The 19,004-nt window shown below is 44.5% G+C and overlaps 1 protein-coding gene across 1 annotated transcript; it reads right to left on the bottom strand.

The window, feature by feature from the left end:
* Positions 1-8,453: 8,453 nt before the first annotated feature.
* LOC126574887 (uncharacterized) lies at positions 8,454-12,986 on the bottom strand. Its single transcript, XM_050235298.1, has 2 exons — positions 12,905-12,986; positions 8,454-12,831 (listed from the first exon to the last, which is right to left on the bottom strand). The coding sequence occupies exons 1-2, from the start codon at positions 12,917-12,919 to the stop codon at positions 9,841-9,843; spliced, it is 3,006 nt and encodes a 1,001-aa protein (XP_050091255.1). The 5' UTR covers positions 12,920-12,986; the 3' UTR covers positions 8,454-9,840.
* Between the last annotated feature and the right edge of the window lie 6,018 nt (positions 12,987-19,004).

Genomic DNA, 19,004 nt, shown 5'->3' with positions numbered 1-19,004 from the left:
TGTAACAAGCCTTCGGCGAGGCACCAGCGTTCGATAAGACAGGGATGGAGCTGAGTAGGAGTTAAAAGAAAAACCCCTCTTTTAGCCGGGTGACGTAGAATTCTAATCTTCTTTTTTTTTAGTAGCACGAAGATAGAGAAGGATAGAAGGAGGAAAAGAGCAAGAGCAAAGGATCGGAAAAGACGCGAACGAAAGGAATCAAAACAAAACTGGGCACCTTCCCCGCCTGCTACGCTTCTCGCGAGAGAGAGAGACAGAGAGGGAGAGAGAGATGAGTATTTAGTAGTGTTAGTAGCACGACCGTTCGTTCAACTTCCCCTCACGACGAAGCTCGTCCCGATGGTTTTCCTCGGATGTCCAACAAAGTTTTCCAATTTAATCATCTCCCGGCTTGCCACCACCACCCCGCAGGCCGGCCACTGGCCAATTTCTACCACCAGCGAGAACGCTAATGGTATCGCAACAACAGGCGGAAAATGGGATGGAAATGGAATGATAAAAGGAGATAATAATTGCTTACTTTATTTACTCTTTCACTCACTGCGGCCGAGCTGAGCCACGCGACCGAGCCCGAACCGACCGAGCTGCCCGAACATCGGGCAGCATGCGCCGCATCCTTGCTGCCGGCTGGGATGGGAAGGTGGTTGGGTTCATCGACAAGCGCGACCAAAAAGGACAGCAACGAGCTCCCCGGCAGGCACTGGCAGTGTCTCGGATCGCGAATCGTATCACTTTCTGGCGTATCATCGCCACTTGATATTGTTACCGTTATTGTTATTATTATTATTTTATTTCATCATTTACGCCACAACAGGCGAATGATGCTTATTTAATATCAATTTGACGGTAGCAGCACGGTAGCATTGCTCCACAATCTGCTCATCTGCAGCTTCGGTGCTATTTCATCTCTTTCTTTCTTTAATTCTTCTTCTTTCTTTTTACTCCTTCGTTCAACAATGATCCTCCCCTACCGCAGAGTAGGATTTAAGTTTCACGTGGGAAGGATTCCCCTTTTTTCCTATCGCGCTAGGACGCAGCTTAATCCAGTTGTGTCTCTCACCGGTTCGACCAATGATTGTTGCTTCTACTCATCAACTGCAGAATCCGGCCAGGGACCATATTTCCCACACCCTGTGTAGTGTTCAACTGCTGCTAATCAAATGTGTGTTTGCAGATATTAACGAAATGCTACAGTGTTGGCAATTGTACATTAAATGGATCCCTTGTCTTGATAAAAACTTGTGACCAAATTCTTCACCGGGGGCATCGGTGCTACGGTGGTTATATTGTAAGATTGCTGGTTATCAAATAGTTGAAAAATTCCTTCGCTCCATCGGTGTGAGCAAAGGAATCAATCTACATTCGCGTCGTCGGCATTCGGAATAGATTTGGAAAGGATTTTGTATCATTCTCAATATGGACATGTGTCCAGTGTTTTGTCCAGTTGTGCCCGAGTATCACAATGCGGCTACAATGCACTGCATAACTGTTCCCGTTGCAATAGGGTAGCTAAGGGGACGGTGGAATTAGAAAGGAAGCAATATCATTTCTTATGCGACACCCCACGTTTGAGATGGAAGCCAAGGATTAAGGATCACAATCCCGTTCGATCCAGTCTGCTGAATGCCAACGATTGGGACACTAGACGAGTGCCGGTTCACCGGTGCATCCTGCCGTTGCTGAAATAGCTAAAATGGTCAAGCCCTGGGCGAATGGAACGCCATTCGAACCATTCGTATGTGAAGGAGCTGCACCGTTTGGTCAGTTCAGCGGGCAAGGAACGCGAAAGTAAAATTGATCGAAAGAGATAGGAACTGGATGGGAAAGCGAAATCCAAAAAGTTAGCTCAAATAAATTGAATTTGTTGTGTTATTTGACTCGACAGTTTCCTCGTTCCGGGTCGCGGCATAAAGTACCGCCGTGCGGGGTGGGACATGGAAACGAGAAATGGTGTTCGAGTTTGGCTAGAAGAGCGAAGCTGTCTCCTCCCCTTTTGGTGATAAAGGGACGTAAAAATCCCAAGAAACATTGCGCATAGATCCAACTACAAATCACATTCAGATGTGAGACCAACACGTAAAGGCGTATAATATGTGGTTAGTGTTTTTGAATATAGTCATCTACATTCCATTCGAGTGATTACAAAAAAACATTTGAATCAACGGAAATGGAAATGAATAGCTAGGTTGATACGTGTATTTTAATTGGATAATATGGAACAATCAATTCGTTGTGCAGTACTATTGCAGAAATTCGTTAGATAATTGAATGAAAATAATATCCACAACTGATCTTTTTGCTATACCTTTTTTCTACATTTCATTATGCATTCGCTTTTCCTTGTCATGCGTGGAAAGGAATGCAGTTAGTTAAAATGAATTATGTCTATCCATATCTCTAGTGCGATGATATGATGCGATTGGCGACAAAAATTATCTCTATGGACATCAGAGATGCTAATAGAAAAGAACGCGATGAATGTACGAAGTCAAATATGGACATGGAAGAGACAAAAGTTCTGGCGACAGTCGAAGATCTTTTTAGAGAAGGATGTAGTCAATTTAGAAGTAACCCATTTTCTATTATTTCACATAAACCTTTTTTCCATATAATTCTGTTAAACTCCTCGACAGTTCTGAATATATTCGTTTATGGATACAGTTTTCGCCCAGCGGTCATTCATTCCTTTCGGCCGGCCTTTTCGAACGGTGAAAACGGGGAAATCTCTGCCACGGGCTCAGATGTTAGAGAAAAGTTGAACTACAAATAAATCCACTTCAGTGCAGAGTGTCATGTAGCGCTGCATGTTTCTGATTCTCGATTTCCGAAAAGGGTTCGTACGAATAGTCCGGTTTTCGAAGTTTGTTCCTTGGGGAAGAGTGTGGTGCTCAGCGACATAAGAATATGGTCCAGAGTCTCCCAGAGGGCTACTTCAAATATCCATCACCCGGCTTTCGTTGTGCTTTGAAGTAGGTGTTCTCTTAGTGTGGGCTCAGGCCTCCGTCGAAATGCTTCAAATTCTTCCAATTCAATTCGCACCGCTGCACATATGACACTCTTTTTATGTGTAACATTGATGGCATTAGACATAACGACTGCGATCCTTTCTAGGTGGAGCTTAGGTAAATTCGTGATTTATTAAATGTAATAAATATTCAACACATTTAATGAAGAGCGAAGTAATAGGTAACAACGAGCTAGTTTGTAAATTATGCTAGTATAATTTCTTACCAAAAAACTACATTTTTAATTTCCTTACAAAGAAATGTACTATTCACGCTACATACATTTGGTACATTTGGAACGAATGGGTACAGTGAAGCAGATAAATCTTTTTTCTGGCGACTGAAAGTGCATTTTTGGATTGTACAATAGAGTTACTATTTTTGCAAACTAATGGGAACAGCGTATTGTACGAGACGAGAAGAAAGGAGCGAATGCCGTGGTCTGTTTTAGTCCAGGAGCAGCTTAGTTTGGCGTGATTCTTCCTCCGAAGCAATGTGCAAACATGTCGCGCTAAGTGATGTATGTACCCATGGGGTATTTAACGGTATCTCGAAGTTTAAAGTCTCTATTCAGTTCGTCAGTGATGCATTACTGCACCGCGGTACCAGCGCTCGCCAGGGCTCATCTGCTGAACTTGCGACAGAGCAGCCGCACGGTACCACGTTGTACTGCATGGAAGGGAAAGAGTTTCCCAGCTTATCGAACAGTCGCAATCGTGTGCATAGTTTTTGGGGAAGATGTTCCGTTGAACCTGCAATAGAGCACGGATGGAGTGTAAGGAGAAATACGAAATAGATCAGCCACAGGGGCTTCTAAACACGCCGTTGATTTATGGAGAATACCTGAAAGCTTTTCGTGTGATCGAAGTCAACTCGTAGCGCAGTGCAGCATTTCACCAATCTCGCCGTCAAATTGAATAACAAGATGAATAGTGTAAATTCACTGACCATTTTGTATACATTCGATATGGCACACTGCACCAAGGAGATGTTACTTTATTCAAAGTGTGAATATTGTGGAATTTTAGATATTGAGAGGCAGCACACAATTTAAGAGGTGTATTAACATTCTCTTTCGTCGTCTGGTAAGCGGGCATGATAGCAACTTTTCGTTTAGAAACGGTCAAAAAGACATGAATAATACGAATGAAATTTTTGCTCAAACCCAATTGCATATCATGACCACCTTTGTAGGCAGAAAGAAGTTCATTTCTAACATTATTTATTGTCTCACTTATTGCTCCTTGACACTCTGACGAACAATACTGTTGCATCATCATGGGCATAAAAGAATGAATCTGAAATGGAAAAATCAAGAATATTGATCCTAGTCCTTATCTATTTGTGTTCTCTTAACGTTGCCGTCTATGTATTGACACGAGGCATCGCAATGCCCTCTTTCAAGTGCCCGCAATACATCTTCGGCTTCGGGGGAGGGCAAAGAATGTGAAGAGGATGGCTGCAACGAAATGGATTGAAAAATAGCGAGTGCCTAAGCGAGTTGGCCGAATTCGGATGCTAAGTGAGTTTTCCATTTTCTTACCGACGATACAGGCCACCAAAGATTGCACTTAACCGGGAGGGGCGGCGCTTGGATAGGGGCGTCGCTGACCAGCACTCGATATTCGATGCATTTCGTGAGTGTTTTAAACGACGGGCACGGAACCCGGAATTGAATTTATGTCTTGTTCGCTTCACCTCCATCGGGGAGTGCATTTGTAATCATTTTAAAAATGGGGAGGTTGAAGATTGAATTTGCTTGCTGCGCCGGGGGCCCCTTTCGGAACTGGACAAGCAAATCCAAATCCCACTACATTCCCTACTGGCGTCTTTATCCTTTTACCCAACACATGTGCGATCGGTGCAAGAAAATATGGGAATGTGTCTGGCAGAGTGCAAGGAGCGGAGCATCTGAAGGCGATGGGTAGTGATAAGCGAGGTGAGAGGTGTAAGTGCAATGGTGGTACGCGGAAGCCGTTTTCGAACAGGATGACTTTTATTCTGGCACTGGCTAGTGCGTTCGCTTTTGGCTCTCGGGGAGCGTTCTTTCTTTTTAATTTCTTAAATTGATTTAATTTTTCTGATGGTATTTGCCATCCATCCCCACCATTCGTTACCGATATTGGCAACGGTTATCGTGTCTCATCGTGTCCTCCTTGAACATCCTTTCCTGCGGTTTGGATCCATTTGGATGATTTTTTCTCGGTACGCTCGGTACGCTTGGTGCGAAGTATGTTCGGCCAGTCTTTGTGCCAAGGGTACATTTTCTGGTCCTCTTATTTTTGAATTAGTTCCAAAATAATGCACCACTGGGATGCGAAAATGATATTATGTAACATAATTCATTTACGATTATCTGTGCGCTTCAATTATCGCCGTTTATGTGCGGAAAAGTGAATGTTTTGCATACGAATAATGCTAAAGAACCTGTTTTTTTACTGTATTCCAGATCGAAAGGACCTAAAACATTAACATTTTGTCAAGCATTGATCTTGGCCGGCTAATGCAAACTACAACTGATCTTAGGATGGACATTGCATGGATGTGCATTCTGTTTATAAACAGTCTCCGTTACGCTATTACTGAGCATTCTGCTTTCGGAAAAGTGGCAAACGCATTTACCAACCAAAAACAATGCCCATGTTCCTGTCAGCCTTGCTAAACAGACCGGTAAACGTACAGAACTCGTGACAGCTGCATTGAGAAGATTTTCGTTAGAAAGTTTCACATCCTGCAATTGAATCGAAACGCCATTTCCCACCCCGCTTGCAACCCCGATCGACTCGCAGACATGACACCAGACCCAGAGCGATAATCAAATGAGTGCAAACTTTCGGCCAGCCGGCTAGAGCTAAATCCTAATTGCTTTCGACAGGTCAGAGCCTAGGCCGAACGAAGTGAAGAACGTGACCACGTAACTACACTCGGCTCACGGCGAGTGGAGCAGTAGCTGGATGTTGGATGTCTCGTTCGCTCTTCGCCTTTGGCCTGCGCTTGAGTTTGGTGGTTTTGCATGAGTGCTTAGAAATTGCATCGTCCTGTCAAAGAATTTAGTTTCAAAGTTCCCCTCATTACGGCCACCCTCTCGACGCCAACTCTTAGCTACACCTAACTTAACTATCCTTTCAAATGTGGATACGTTTCAAATAGTCTGCCGACAAATCCGGTTAGAGTTTGAACAAAGATTCCTTTCTCATTATTTTCTTCTTACATTTTCTTTGCCGTACTCGTCGAGCGCTGAGAGTAAATGAATGACGTTAGTGGTTGAATGCAGAATAATTTCCACAGTGTCGAGTAAGTAAATGCTTCGTTTATACGTGCAAGAAACCTTGACGTACAGTTTTTCGTTTGAAGGTGTTGAGTATTAACAAATATTTGTTTGACCACCACTAGGAACACAACATAGTTTATAAGAAAATTGCTTTATGCTTTAATAAATCCAATGATGAGAATCTTTGCGTTATTGTTTTGCAGGTGACTGTTTCGTCCCGTGTCCGAAGAGACTGCTTTCAACGAAACGTTGTGGTGTTACGCTAACTTTGGTGTCTGCGGTCGATTGGGTTGAGAAAATTTGCCAAAAACCCATGTCCGAACCAGTCGTTGAGCGTTGCTGGTTTGAGGTTTGTTTGTGGATTCTGCTTTTTCGAAAACATTGCTTCAGTTGAATGTTGGAAGCATGATGATGTGTGATTTCCGTGATGATGAAAGCGAAGAGGTCGATGATGCCTGCGCCAAACAGAGATTTGCTGCTTCATTCCGGTATTTCTTCGATTTATGCAATTAATTAGCATTCGATCTGAACGGAATCTGCAACGGGGGATTTGGATAAATCAAAGGTATTAAGTAATTTACGTCGAAATCGTTTAATCGCACAAGTTCCTGGAGAACTAAAGATAAACAAATAATTTCTTATCTTTTTGCCACTAACAATTGGCCACTAAAAGTCCATTGAGCATCTCACAAAATAATCTCAATCGTTATCAAACAATTACGCATGGGGACTGTTGTGTCTCTTACTAGAGAATTTTGTTGTTTATAGTAACAAATCATTTTGCATCATATTAAAATTCGCGTTAACATCATACAAAGAATGTTTCTACGTTACCTCCATTTGATGGATACGGTACCTGGTAATCAACATTCAACGTTCGAATGATGGTCAAATGTCGCCATTCGAGCAACAGAATCCATCGACATTAATCAGACGCGCCGATTCGGTAGCAAAGACTGAAATTAATGTTTTATACGTTTTGCGCTAATGGACATCGGGCAGGATGTTTCGACCTGTAGCGTTCTGCCGGATAGGTAAGAAGCACACGAAACGCGGACCGTTTCCAATGGCGGAATGGCAGAATCACCGAAACAGGTCATATGCACTTCTGCAAGCAGACGCGCATGCGACCATGTGATGCATTTGAAGCGATTGTTTAACTAAGTAGCACTTAGTGTTTCTGCAAATGTAAACCTTACGCTGGATTTGCTCTTTTGTGCTGGCCGATGGCCGGTGTAAGTACTACCGGGCTCAGGAGGTACTCAATTTACCTATTTGATCGGTCGCATGCCAGCAGACAGTCCAATCGAGAACCGTCGTTTGATTCTGCAAACCACATCAATTGCACTCTCGATGCATTGTGTCGCAGCGCACGAGCACAGTAGATAGCACGCCTGTCAGTTGTACAATAAAGGAAGGCTAGGCTTTCTTCATTGTGTGAATCAAAGTGAATATTAAATTAGCCGAAGAATTCTGTGAAACGTAGATTCGACAGTGCATCTCTAAAATGATTCAAATAATTGATCATGGTTTCCGAAAAGGAGGTTGGGCTGATGATCCGGTTAATTTATTGACCATTCAACAGTATGTTGCTTCTAAAATGGTTAAATTCCTTTTCTATTTTAACTTGTAAACTGTAGTATTAAAGAAACTATATTTTACGCAATTGTAAGTTATTGAATCCTTTCGTTAACAATCGCAATCACTGCAGGGACAAAGCTAATAAACAAAGCGCTATTTTTATTTGCTGTTAAAACGAGTTTAACACGTTACCAGCTAGCAGTGCTGACACAAAAGGCTACCGTGAGCCCTCCATGATTCTGTATACCGTGACGAAGATGGAAATATTCTGTCGCCAGTGAAGGCACTGGAACCATGGATGATTGAATTGAACGGTTCGCTAATACCCCACGTCGACTTGCGTGAATTGTTGGGAGGGAAGATGATATCTGGTTCTTTTTTAATTAATTTTTCTTTCAACATTGGAAATGGCTGTTTCTTTCCGTCAGTGTCAGTATCGCTACTGGATGGAACAATGCCCCGTCGTACTCATAAGACCTGCATTGAGCACCACAGAACAGCAACGGTGGAACTCAGTGAAATTGCTTTCATGAAAAGGTTTCAAACACGCGTGAAAAAAAAATAAAACCAATCTAACCGATTTTATCTGGATTCAATTATATTTTCAAAAATTTACTTGTATAGAAATTCTTAGCAAGCCTTTATTCCACTATTGCCCAACATGGTTTAGTAGACAAAAATGATGTTAATTGAACATTTGATGTTAATTTTTACTTGTTTTCATATGCTTTGATATTATATTAAATGTTTGGAATTCATGGGGTTCAACCATTTTAATGTACACCAAACCATTGTATACTACATTATACCAAAACACAGACGAAGATGAAGTGCCTGTTGCACAATGGAATGGCTTTCGACAATGAGCGATTGGAATGATGCAAATTTTATGCTAATAGATTAAAACTTCAATAGTAGTAGATAGCAGGCGATTAGACAGCTTTTAATGCTGTACCTAGTTTTAAATTAAACCTTTCAAAATTTTACAACTTTCGATAATTCGGCAAGTTAATGGATGTCTCGTGATATTGTGTAAACTATCGGCAGTTGCCACAGTTGTCGATTATATTACGTTTCGTGTAATACATAATACATTAGAGTATTGCAACTTTGACTGCGTGCATTGTTTCGTGTTTCGAGTAACATAAATCGATCGCTCTACAAACAATGACCAAACAACCAAGAGAAATCTCATTTTTGTAAGCAAGCAAATTATCACATTTCTATACATTCGCAACCAGTCCAACACGAAAGAGAAACAATCGGGTTGATGGAAAAGAAGCATAAACATAAGTCACACTTATGGAAACTCTTTTCGCAAAGTTTGATGCTCCGGGCTTTGGTGGAGTTTGCGTGAGGTCCGGTTGCTCTGTTTGATTGCATTAAAAATGGGTCTTCCATGCTATGCCTGTTTCCGATCCGGGCTGGCGGAAGCGGACCGATCTGCACGATTCGCATGAATCTTAGAATACGCCCCAAGGCTAAGCCCTCCTGGGATGGACATAATTTATCGGGCACTGCACCTTACCCATCCGGCCTAGCACGTGGTGTCCCTTACCCCCCTCGAAACGCAGGCACACAGTCCGCTCGTAGCGCACCGCAACGATGCCGTTAATGGGTGAAACAACAACTGCATCTGCACCAAACCGAAGCGATGCGCCCGATATCCTGACAACGCCGGTAATTCCAGCCGTTTAGGGAGCCCATTCTTACCCGTTCCTCCTCGAGCGGATGTGCTCACTAATTGCTAGGACACGTAGAGCGATGTAATTAGAAAATTCCTCTCGAAATGATTGATGTCGCAATTAAGCCGGACATGAAAGTTTCTTTGTAGTATTTATCGATCTCTCTATCTCTCTGTCTCTCGCTCAACGGAGAGAAGGTACAATTGATGACAAACGCGTCCTCGGGACGTCACGTATATGGGTGGGTCAGAGTGGAGGGTGGTAGGGAGGGAGGGAAGGTTGCACACAATTTATGTACTCATTTGTCGTCGATTTGATTAACGGCCACTGGATCTGACGGTGAGGCGGCTTTCGTGCCCTTGCAGAAGCGTCGGAATCGGTATCGGTATTGTGCATTTTTTGGCTTGCTTAGATGGTGGCACAGGAAGAGGTACAAAAAGCGATTTCTCGGATCCATCAGCAGCGTCCACAGGCGGTCGTCTTCGAAGTGGACCAGCTTCCCGATCATCAGTGCTTCGGCGGCAAAGTAGTCCTGGAAAATGCGATGCTCGAACCGTACCTTATCGTCCTGCAGTACGATCATACCGATATCGAGCAGGTAGGCAAACTTGGCCATGTTGACCGGTTTGGCGGGGTAGAACGTGAGCAGTGTGGCCAGCGCACAGTGACTGTCGTGGGCCGCACGCTTCAGCGTCTCCGCCGCCATCCGCTGTTGTCCTATGCCGATTAGCTGGATTGCTCGCTGGTGAGATTTCGTGATTTGCCTCGCCAGATACAGCTCCAGCAGACCGCCGAAGCAACTGAATGCTTCACGTTGCTGCTGATAAATTTCCGCAAGCAGTTCCAACTGGAACGGGCTGCCAGCAACCCAGTCACCGTATGACTTTGTTAGATAGTGTAGTAAACGATACGCTTCGCTTTGGTCATCGAAAGCCCACCACTGGGTGAGAAACTCGGCGCACTGTTGTTGGTTAAACGGTTGAAAGGAAACCACCTTCGCCTGAGGGAAAGCATCCGTCAGGTACCGCATCTCGTGGGGCCGGGTCGAGATGAGAAGCGTCCGGAGACGAAACGGGTGTTGCAGAAACAACCGGCACGCCTGCACGACCGACACTTTGTAGCGCCAAATGACACTGTCATACCCATCGACCAGCACTATCAGTTTCCCCGTGTTGAGCACCGCGTTCCGGTACAACACCTGACCGAATCGGGTGCTCGTGGCAAAGAAGCAGTTCGTTGCATGGCGGATCGCGTCTTCCACGCTGAGTGTGGCCGCGTTCAGTCGCGTGATCTGTTCGAGCGTTTCCGTGTAAAACTTGAGATGCATCAAACAGATCACGTGATCGGGCAGTGCACTGGACAGCCTTTCGATGAAGCACTGCAGAAACGACGTTTTGCCCATGCCGGGTGCATCGGAAAGCAGCACCACCCGGTTCGTCTGCACCAGCTGGTCGAACTCGGGCTCCTGCATAAGGATCTGGCCGGAGCGTAAGGTTCTCGCGAAGTACTTTCCCTTTAGCTGCCGCTGATACTTGAAGCTGTACGAGACCGGATCGAGCTGATTCGTCAACAGCAAAGAGATAAACTCCATGTCGAGCAAGCTGATCGCTGTTTCCTCCGACAGCACATCGATCAGCCGTACACTGCGTGACTGGAGCGTGATTTTGTTCTCCATTAGCATGCGCCGTGAGTGCGGTGCCATGTCGGTCAGCTCGAACCGATCGTGCCAGATCAGCTTGATGTCCTCCAGCCAGCTCTCACCATCCGCGTTGATGATGTAGATCGTCTTCGCTTTCGTGATGCCGCGGAATTTATAACGCACATTCTTCGTCACCGATTGGCAACACTTTTCACCGAGCACGATCACAATGACACGGTTGCCGGAAAGGTGCCTCACAAACGGTATGCAACTCTCGAGATCCCCAATATCGCGGAAACCGAACGCATCGAACAGCACGAACTGGGTCCGTAGTGTCTCAAACGCTTGCACTGCACGCGCGGCGCTCACTTCCGCTTTGTACGCGGCCACCAGCAGCATGGTGTCATGGGTGGGTGACTGAAAGAACTGCTGCAATGGCACCACCAGCGAGTTGTGATCGAACACGTAGCCGGCCGCGGGATTTGTCTTTCCGAATTCCTCCGACTTCAGTAACCACTTCTTGCCGGTAATACGTGCCCGGGATTCCTCACAGATCCGTCGCCAATCGTCGGCATTCAGGAACACACCTTCACTGTCCCTTATCCACCGGTCAACCTCATCGAACACCACGCGCATACACTCGTCTACGTACTCCTTCAGCCCAAACACTTCCACCTTGGTGATGGCTTCGAGCTCGATAAAGTTTGGCTGATCAGCGGCCAGGATGAGATGCTGAAAGAACTCGATCACCTCCGACCGCTTGACACGATACTCGGCCCACTCCCGGATCGCCTTTGCCTGATTCAGCTGCTTACAGAGGAAACCGGGCTCGAACATCAGCTTGAGCCGTCCGGTGAGAATGAGCTGATTCAGATCGACGATCGAGAACTCGTCCATTTTCATCATCGAACGCAACGTACGCTCGAGCAGAAAGCGAAACTTGTGCACACACGGGGACAGCAGGTCGGGGACACCGGTTAGAAAGTCCGTTCGAAATAGTTGCCGCTCCAGATCGAACACATCACGCACGAGCAGCGCATGGAACTCGTGGAACACTCCGTTCGGGTTGATGGAGATCTTTTTCCGTTGCACCAACTGTTCGGCCAACTTTCGGGCGACCTCGCAGATCGGCGATATCCGGTCGATCAGCTGCTCCACAAACTCACTGCTGGCCGCATTGAAGCGATAGAGTGTCGGTTGTTTGCCACTACAGCGCACGTTCAGGGTAGCTAGAAACGTGTCATTACCATTTGGTACCGGTTCGATGACTTTCATCAAATGCTCGTCGACCTTCAGGTTAGTGTAGATGACAATATACTTCAGATGACCGTGCCGGTAGCACTCTTCCTGTTTCAGGCTCAGAAACGAATCGAAATACTTCGGCAGGCTGTACTCGGTCGTGTTCTTGAGCAGATCGTCCAGTATGATGCGCTTCGTTTCATCCTGTTTGTGTTTCGCCTGCACCAAGCAGTACTCCCCCTCGTCCACCAGATGCATCACAATGTCATCGAATTTACCGGCTGTTGCCACTTCCACGCCGATCTCGAATCGCTTGCCGGTCGCTGCCAGACGGGAGAAGTACAGCGTCGAGAGCCGCAACTGGTTCAGGTAGCCTTCCGTACCAGATCCGGGATTTTTTTTGTACAATCTCTACAAAAACACAAAACCATACGATTAAACTAACACTGACTCACTCACTCACTCACTCACGGTACACACTTACCCGAACTGCTGCCATTACGATGTGTCATTCGATGGGCTGCGGTTCAATCATGCAAATGGCGGGGATGGGGAAGAAGATTTGGCGCATCGGACTTCAATCCCGCACGTAGTCCGCGAACATGGGCGATTCAGCATGTGCGAAATCAACATAATTGCTAGAAAAACTGTGGTGTAACACATCTGCACGACACGGAAGCGAACACAAACGATCCAACGTAACGTTTGTCCCACGTTTGCTCGGTATTGAATGTTTTACCGATGGCCTTGTGTCTCGGAGCAGTGCAAAAATCAGACTAAGTACACATAGCGCTGTTATCAGCGAATGCTAGCCATCGTTTCTTATCATTCCATGTGCGTGCCGTGCCGAATTCACTGATAACGGTGTATCGATAAGCTACGCTAGTGTAAAGGCAGCGACGTAACTTACGGACTCCGTTCACGAAACCCGTTTGTGTGGCGTGCTATCGCATTGTACCAAACAATGTTACAATCATCACTCGATTAAAACACTATCGGTCCCGCATTTATTACGCTCCACCGACACTGTGAATAATGCGAGTGATACGAGTTTTTGTTTGTTTGAGTCATTTCACGTACGCACAGAATGATGAGTCTGAAAAATTCCCACATAACTTGTGAACAAGTTGATCGTCCTAAAGGGTAATACCGATTTCGTTGTTCTACGCATCCTCTGCCAAAAGTCTGCATATCCCAGGAATAAGACATGGAGCAAAGGAATGGTCCTTTCTATCTTTTTCATATTTTCAAACATTCTATCTCTACCTTCGGATGTCTCATTTCTTTCGCTCTAACTGATTAGATTGAAAGAAAAGCATTAATAAGGAAATTGTTAAATATTTGCTGGTAACTTATGGCGGAGAAACAGAAACAATCGATCACCTTTGTACCGTCAGTTAGTTTTAAATTATCACTGCTGCAGCACTTGATAAATGATGGATCTTTGATGAACAATAAGCAGCCACAACTTTTTTTCAATATCCGCACTGTCTATTTCTTCGTCACATTAAAAAAAACGTTAAAAAATAACATGAGAGCTGTACAAATATATCACGATCAATACGTTATCCACAATGGGACAAAGAGCTTTTTTGAAAATTACATGGACAAACCGAGAGATTTTTTCTAAAAAAGATTACTTTAAAACATAGAACATTTTTGATAAAATAATATTCGCGAATAGTATATCAAGGTATGAATTTGAAATAGTACGATGCCTTCCAATTCTAGCAGAGATCGATTGAGCTAGGAGACATATATTTGTGTCAAAGAAAACATCGCCTTAAGTCTTTTTGGTGAAGATTAGTGTGTGTTTTACTCATATGTTGTGAACAATACATTGTACGAACTGAAATTGCACGTAAAGTATTAGATAATATGTTCCTTATGTTTCTGCTATTGCTCGTGAAAGACCTAAAAAATAATAAACCAAAAAAAAAAATGTTGTCGTTTATCTTGTAGTTTACCTACAATTGATAAACTGGCTCACATTGATAAATGTTGATCAGAAGAGTTGTTTTTCGTTTATAATCATCACAATCACTGGGCGGGTGTTAATGTCATAGGCCCATAATTACGAAATTATGAAACATAAGATATCAAAAAAATTCAAAAGCGAATTCGGCGTGACATAGGTTGTCCTTTTGGGATCCGGAGCTTCATAAAAAAAATATTGACGGGAAGGCATTTTTTATTTCCGTTGAAACCGTTCGAGGATTAATGTCAAATAGTTACCAAATGAATTTATTATCTTGCACGTTAAATAAAGAACGAGCGTAAAAGCGCACACTTACTATAGCTGTATAATGTGTTCCTCCTGAAACTGACAATATTGAGCGTGCGTTTTGAGTTTAAGGCAACAAAAACAAATAGGATCAAAAACCCATTAAGATTATCCTCATACTTGCGCTAAGGATGCTCCGTTCGGCTTGTTGCTATCTTAAGACGTTTGCTGGTCATGTGTTGTTTCAACCACCGGTTGGAAGTTATTGAAACGCACGATGATAGATTATTAAATGTTTTATGACTCTGGCCGCACCGCTTTCAATGACTCCCCAAGGAGTGGCTAGTCTGCTGCTGCTGCTGCTTCGTGCTTGCACTGCCTGTAGAGTAGAACTCTTGGCCCGTTCTCTTACGCCGTGGCCTACTACCTTCTTCAAAAAGGGGCCAGTCCGAGCCATTCCGGATTGAGGCAGCCATTTGGATGAGGCATCTAATTGATTTTATAAGTTTGATAACAGGAAATTGGTTGGAATAACATGGCCTACATCTGAAGGAAACGACGGTCGCTCTGAAATCCCTATAGTGTCCAAAGGATCCTAGCGAACGGCGTTCCGAATAGAGAAGGAGCAGATCGAAAGACATAATTATCATATGTCTATTACTCTTCCTTTTCCTCATTGGGCCCTGAGCATTAACTACAAAACGGAGACAAAATGCGATGCAGAAAATGATTTATCAGATGTGGCGGGACAGTGTGTACTTTTCCAATTTGCGTGTTTTGCGCATAGTCTGGAGGGTCTCCGGGTGATTACACAGCACGAGCCGGTTTCGCTCGTGTGTTTGAACGTGTCGATCTCATTTTATAGCCGTCGAGCATTTATTTCCTTTGATATACACCATAAAATCGCTACAATATTTATGGTATCTGCAATTTCATTTTCTTACAAAATACCGCACATTTATTATGCTGCTTTATTCGAAAGAAAACAGGAAGCTATGAAACCGCATTGACCAGCTGCTGCTGCTGCTGCTGCTGGAAAGGCTTCGAAGGGATGCTGCAGACAAGCATTTTTCGCCCGGAAGTACGCTAGAGACACATGAATTTCAATCCACCGCCTGAAGCCGATCTGCCGATGGGCCAAAGGATGGCGAGAAGAAACCGGACTACATCTTACGCCGTAAAGCAGCGGACGGATTTAGCGGTGATGCTCGAAACATTCGTACATCTGCACCGCATCAAGCAGCATAAAACACCGTCGCTCTTAATGCATTTTTAGGATTTTCAATCATTTATTTATGAACTGCAAGACCAGGGCCGTTAAGCGTTAGGGTAACATGCTCTACAAAATCCTGCTGACCAGTTGCAAAATATCACCAAATGTTGGGTTTCATTGGGACCGTGAAGACTGGGCTGGGAAGAATTCCGTTTCACTCGGGCGACCTTTGACCATCTTGTCCTCTTGACTCACCGTAGGGACAAACAGGACATAGAGTAAGCAAAGGCCGAGAAATTGATTAAGAACAAATATTTTCTTCCACGCGGAGCATTCACGAGGCTTCTGGGACGAACACGTTGCAGATTTTCCTAATTTCCTCGTCGTAAAACCGTTCATAGGGCTGACACCGGCAGTTTTCTTGTATTACACGGTCATAGCCCATGAGTTATAAAATATGAATTTATTTGCTGGATTTGTAAACTGAAATCTCCATTTTCCTGTGAACTGTATCGTACTTTTGAAAGAGCGACTAATAACGAAACATAGATAAGTAGTAGTTATGCTGCATTAGCAGTGGTAAAGTGAATAGAGTCTTGGGCAGTCCAGGGCAACGGTCATAAAATAATCTCTGGAATGTTGTGCTTACGTAAACAGTAGCAAATAATGGGTGTGCGAATTTCCTTGTAGAATAATGAATGTGCCATTGGACTATGATCCAGCGGGTGGTCCACCACTGGAGTCAACAGGAACCGAAATACCACCAGGAACCCCCCCCCCCCCCAAAGACGACAGAACCCATCGTCTTAAGAATACCGCTGCTGGTCCGTTTTAGTGTGCACCGTAGTTAAATATTTAGTGAGAAATTTCTTCATAATTAATGCATAAACTAACAAAAACGGCCCCGGGGCAGAAAGTGCAAAGCCAGAACTATTGGCTCCGGCCATCTCCATGGCCCCTCGAATTCCATTAGTTCGTCCTTCGTGCACTAAGTCAAATTCCCCCCCCCCCTCCCGTCCCTTCTCCAGGTCAGGGTGCCCAAGCAAAACTAATGACAGTCAATATACACACATACGGAGCTCGTGTGCCTATATGCGCTCTGCTAACATAAGTGAAAGGAGCTGAAACAACTCGTTTCGGTGTTGATCGAAAGGTTGAGAAAAGATGAAGAGCGAATGCTCCTGCAACCCGGGAGCGGTCGAGAAATCTCGAATGCTAACTTGTCCAGCACTGAACAATGGGAAGTAGGGAAAGGGAAGACTCTCGTGGTGTGGTACCAGAGGGCACGTGGGTTTGCAAAATGAGGTTATAATGCAATTTAAAATTTATCAAACAACGTTGGAATGGCTCTCGGGGAACAGACACCATAAGAAACAGACATTGTGTGTTTTTGGAATAACTTATCGACATTTGGCTTCTAGGGAACACTCAAGATCATACATGAGGCTGTCTTACCGGGATTCCCAGGAACCTTACCGTCTATCAGAACCCACAAAAAGGATCAAAATAAAGAAAATGCAATAATTTCTTTCTGTACCATAGTTTTGCTTAGTACGATTACTTCTGCTTTGACCATTGCCTGAATGAATCATAGATGGACGTTGTTTCATCACTGACAAAAGGCAGGATTCCGGTGAGTTCGTACGGCAATACGGCTTGTGGCTAGCTAAGGTCTATTCATTTTACTCAAATTATAAAGTTTATTGAGAACTATAAACAAATTTAATGCAAGCTAACTCCATGTGCACTGAGCAGCTCTATCCGTATCCGCAGCCCCGCATTAGGTTGGTATAAATGCAGAGTGCACCGAGTACATGCCAATTAGAACAGATTTAGATGCACATATTCGCTTTTGCCGAAGCGAGCTTTTTGTACAACCCAAGGCTTCCCAAATAGTACATGCATCGTAATTATGCATTTCCCGATCTGCGGTCTAACTCATGACGACACAACTTTTGCAAATCGACGATGAAAAGCGGTCATAAAAAGCGGTGGGCCCCCAAACCCTTCAGCACCAGCGTTCCCCAGGAAGAAGCTCTCGAGTGGCTGTCGAGGGATTTTAAGTGACCATACATAATGTCTCCACCATCCTGCATGAAATAGCAGCACTGTACTGTAGTGTTCCAACCGCTGCAACTCGAGTGCTCTCATCGCTGGTTAAAACAACTTTTAATAGATACTTATAGTGGCCAGAAGCAAAACTGTTTGGTGTGGTGCAGAAACCCATTATGGTCTCCTCATTAGCACTTTTTGCAAACAATGGAACGAAACAAAGGTTCCAAAAGGGGAGATCTTCAAATGGAAAGGCTGAAACAAGCACTCAGTTCATTTACCGGTACGTTGCATTATGTGCACTGTGAAATATGCTTATATCGCTCTAGAACGTTGACTTTTATAAGTGATAAGTTAAGAATCGTTTGAATAAAATCTCGATTTTACGATACTCAATCGATGGCAATCATTCAACTGACCGAATTCCGGCGCAAACCACCGAATTTCTCGATCGAACGCTCGTTTGCAGCATTGCGAACATCGGGACGCAGCAGGAAAAGTATCTCCTATTGCAGTAAAAAGCGGACAGCAACCTGTAGCATCGATGGTGTCTTCCGCAGTTTTCCCAAACACACTGCCACGAACAGTTCGTTGGTAGAACGAAGGATACCAGCATTCCGGTTACAAGCGTAGATATACCTAATTTGCATAAACCTCGTGATAAAATCACCGCTGAAAGCCGAAATAATAGACTATCGCCATGATGCAGCGCGACCGGTTGGCACGAATGCGGCGGCTTGGACCAAACCACGCCACCACGGCACACGTACGCTGACACACCTACAACGAGAACCGCACAAACACATAGGATGGGACGCGTGCCGTGCTTCCGGTTCTCCACCAGTTGCCAACACGCGACATACGCATCGAATGCGGGCAGCTCGCAAGATATCGGCACCAGGGAGAACGCAGCATTCCCGAATCCGTGGACCGTTGGATGGAATTTTTTTTTTTTGAAAAAGTCAGAAAAACCAACGCCATATAATAGACCAGGGAGGAGCAGGGATGCGGGAATGGGAAATAAGCAAAGCAAATGCCACAAAAAGGGGCCGAATCGCTGGTTAAATACATAAAACCGTTTTAATAGAATGACGA

The sequence above is a fragment of the Anopheles aquasalis genome, chromosome 3 (assembly GCF_943734665.1).
Source record: "Anopheles aquasalis chromosome 3, idAnoAquaMG_Q_19, whole genome shotgun sequence".
NCBI lineage: Eukaryota > Metazoa > Arthropoda > Insecta > Diptera > Culicidae > Anopheles > Anopheles aquasalis.
The sequence above is the reverse complement of the archived record's forward strand: the minus strand, read 5'-3'. Positions and strand labels throughout refer to the sequence as shown.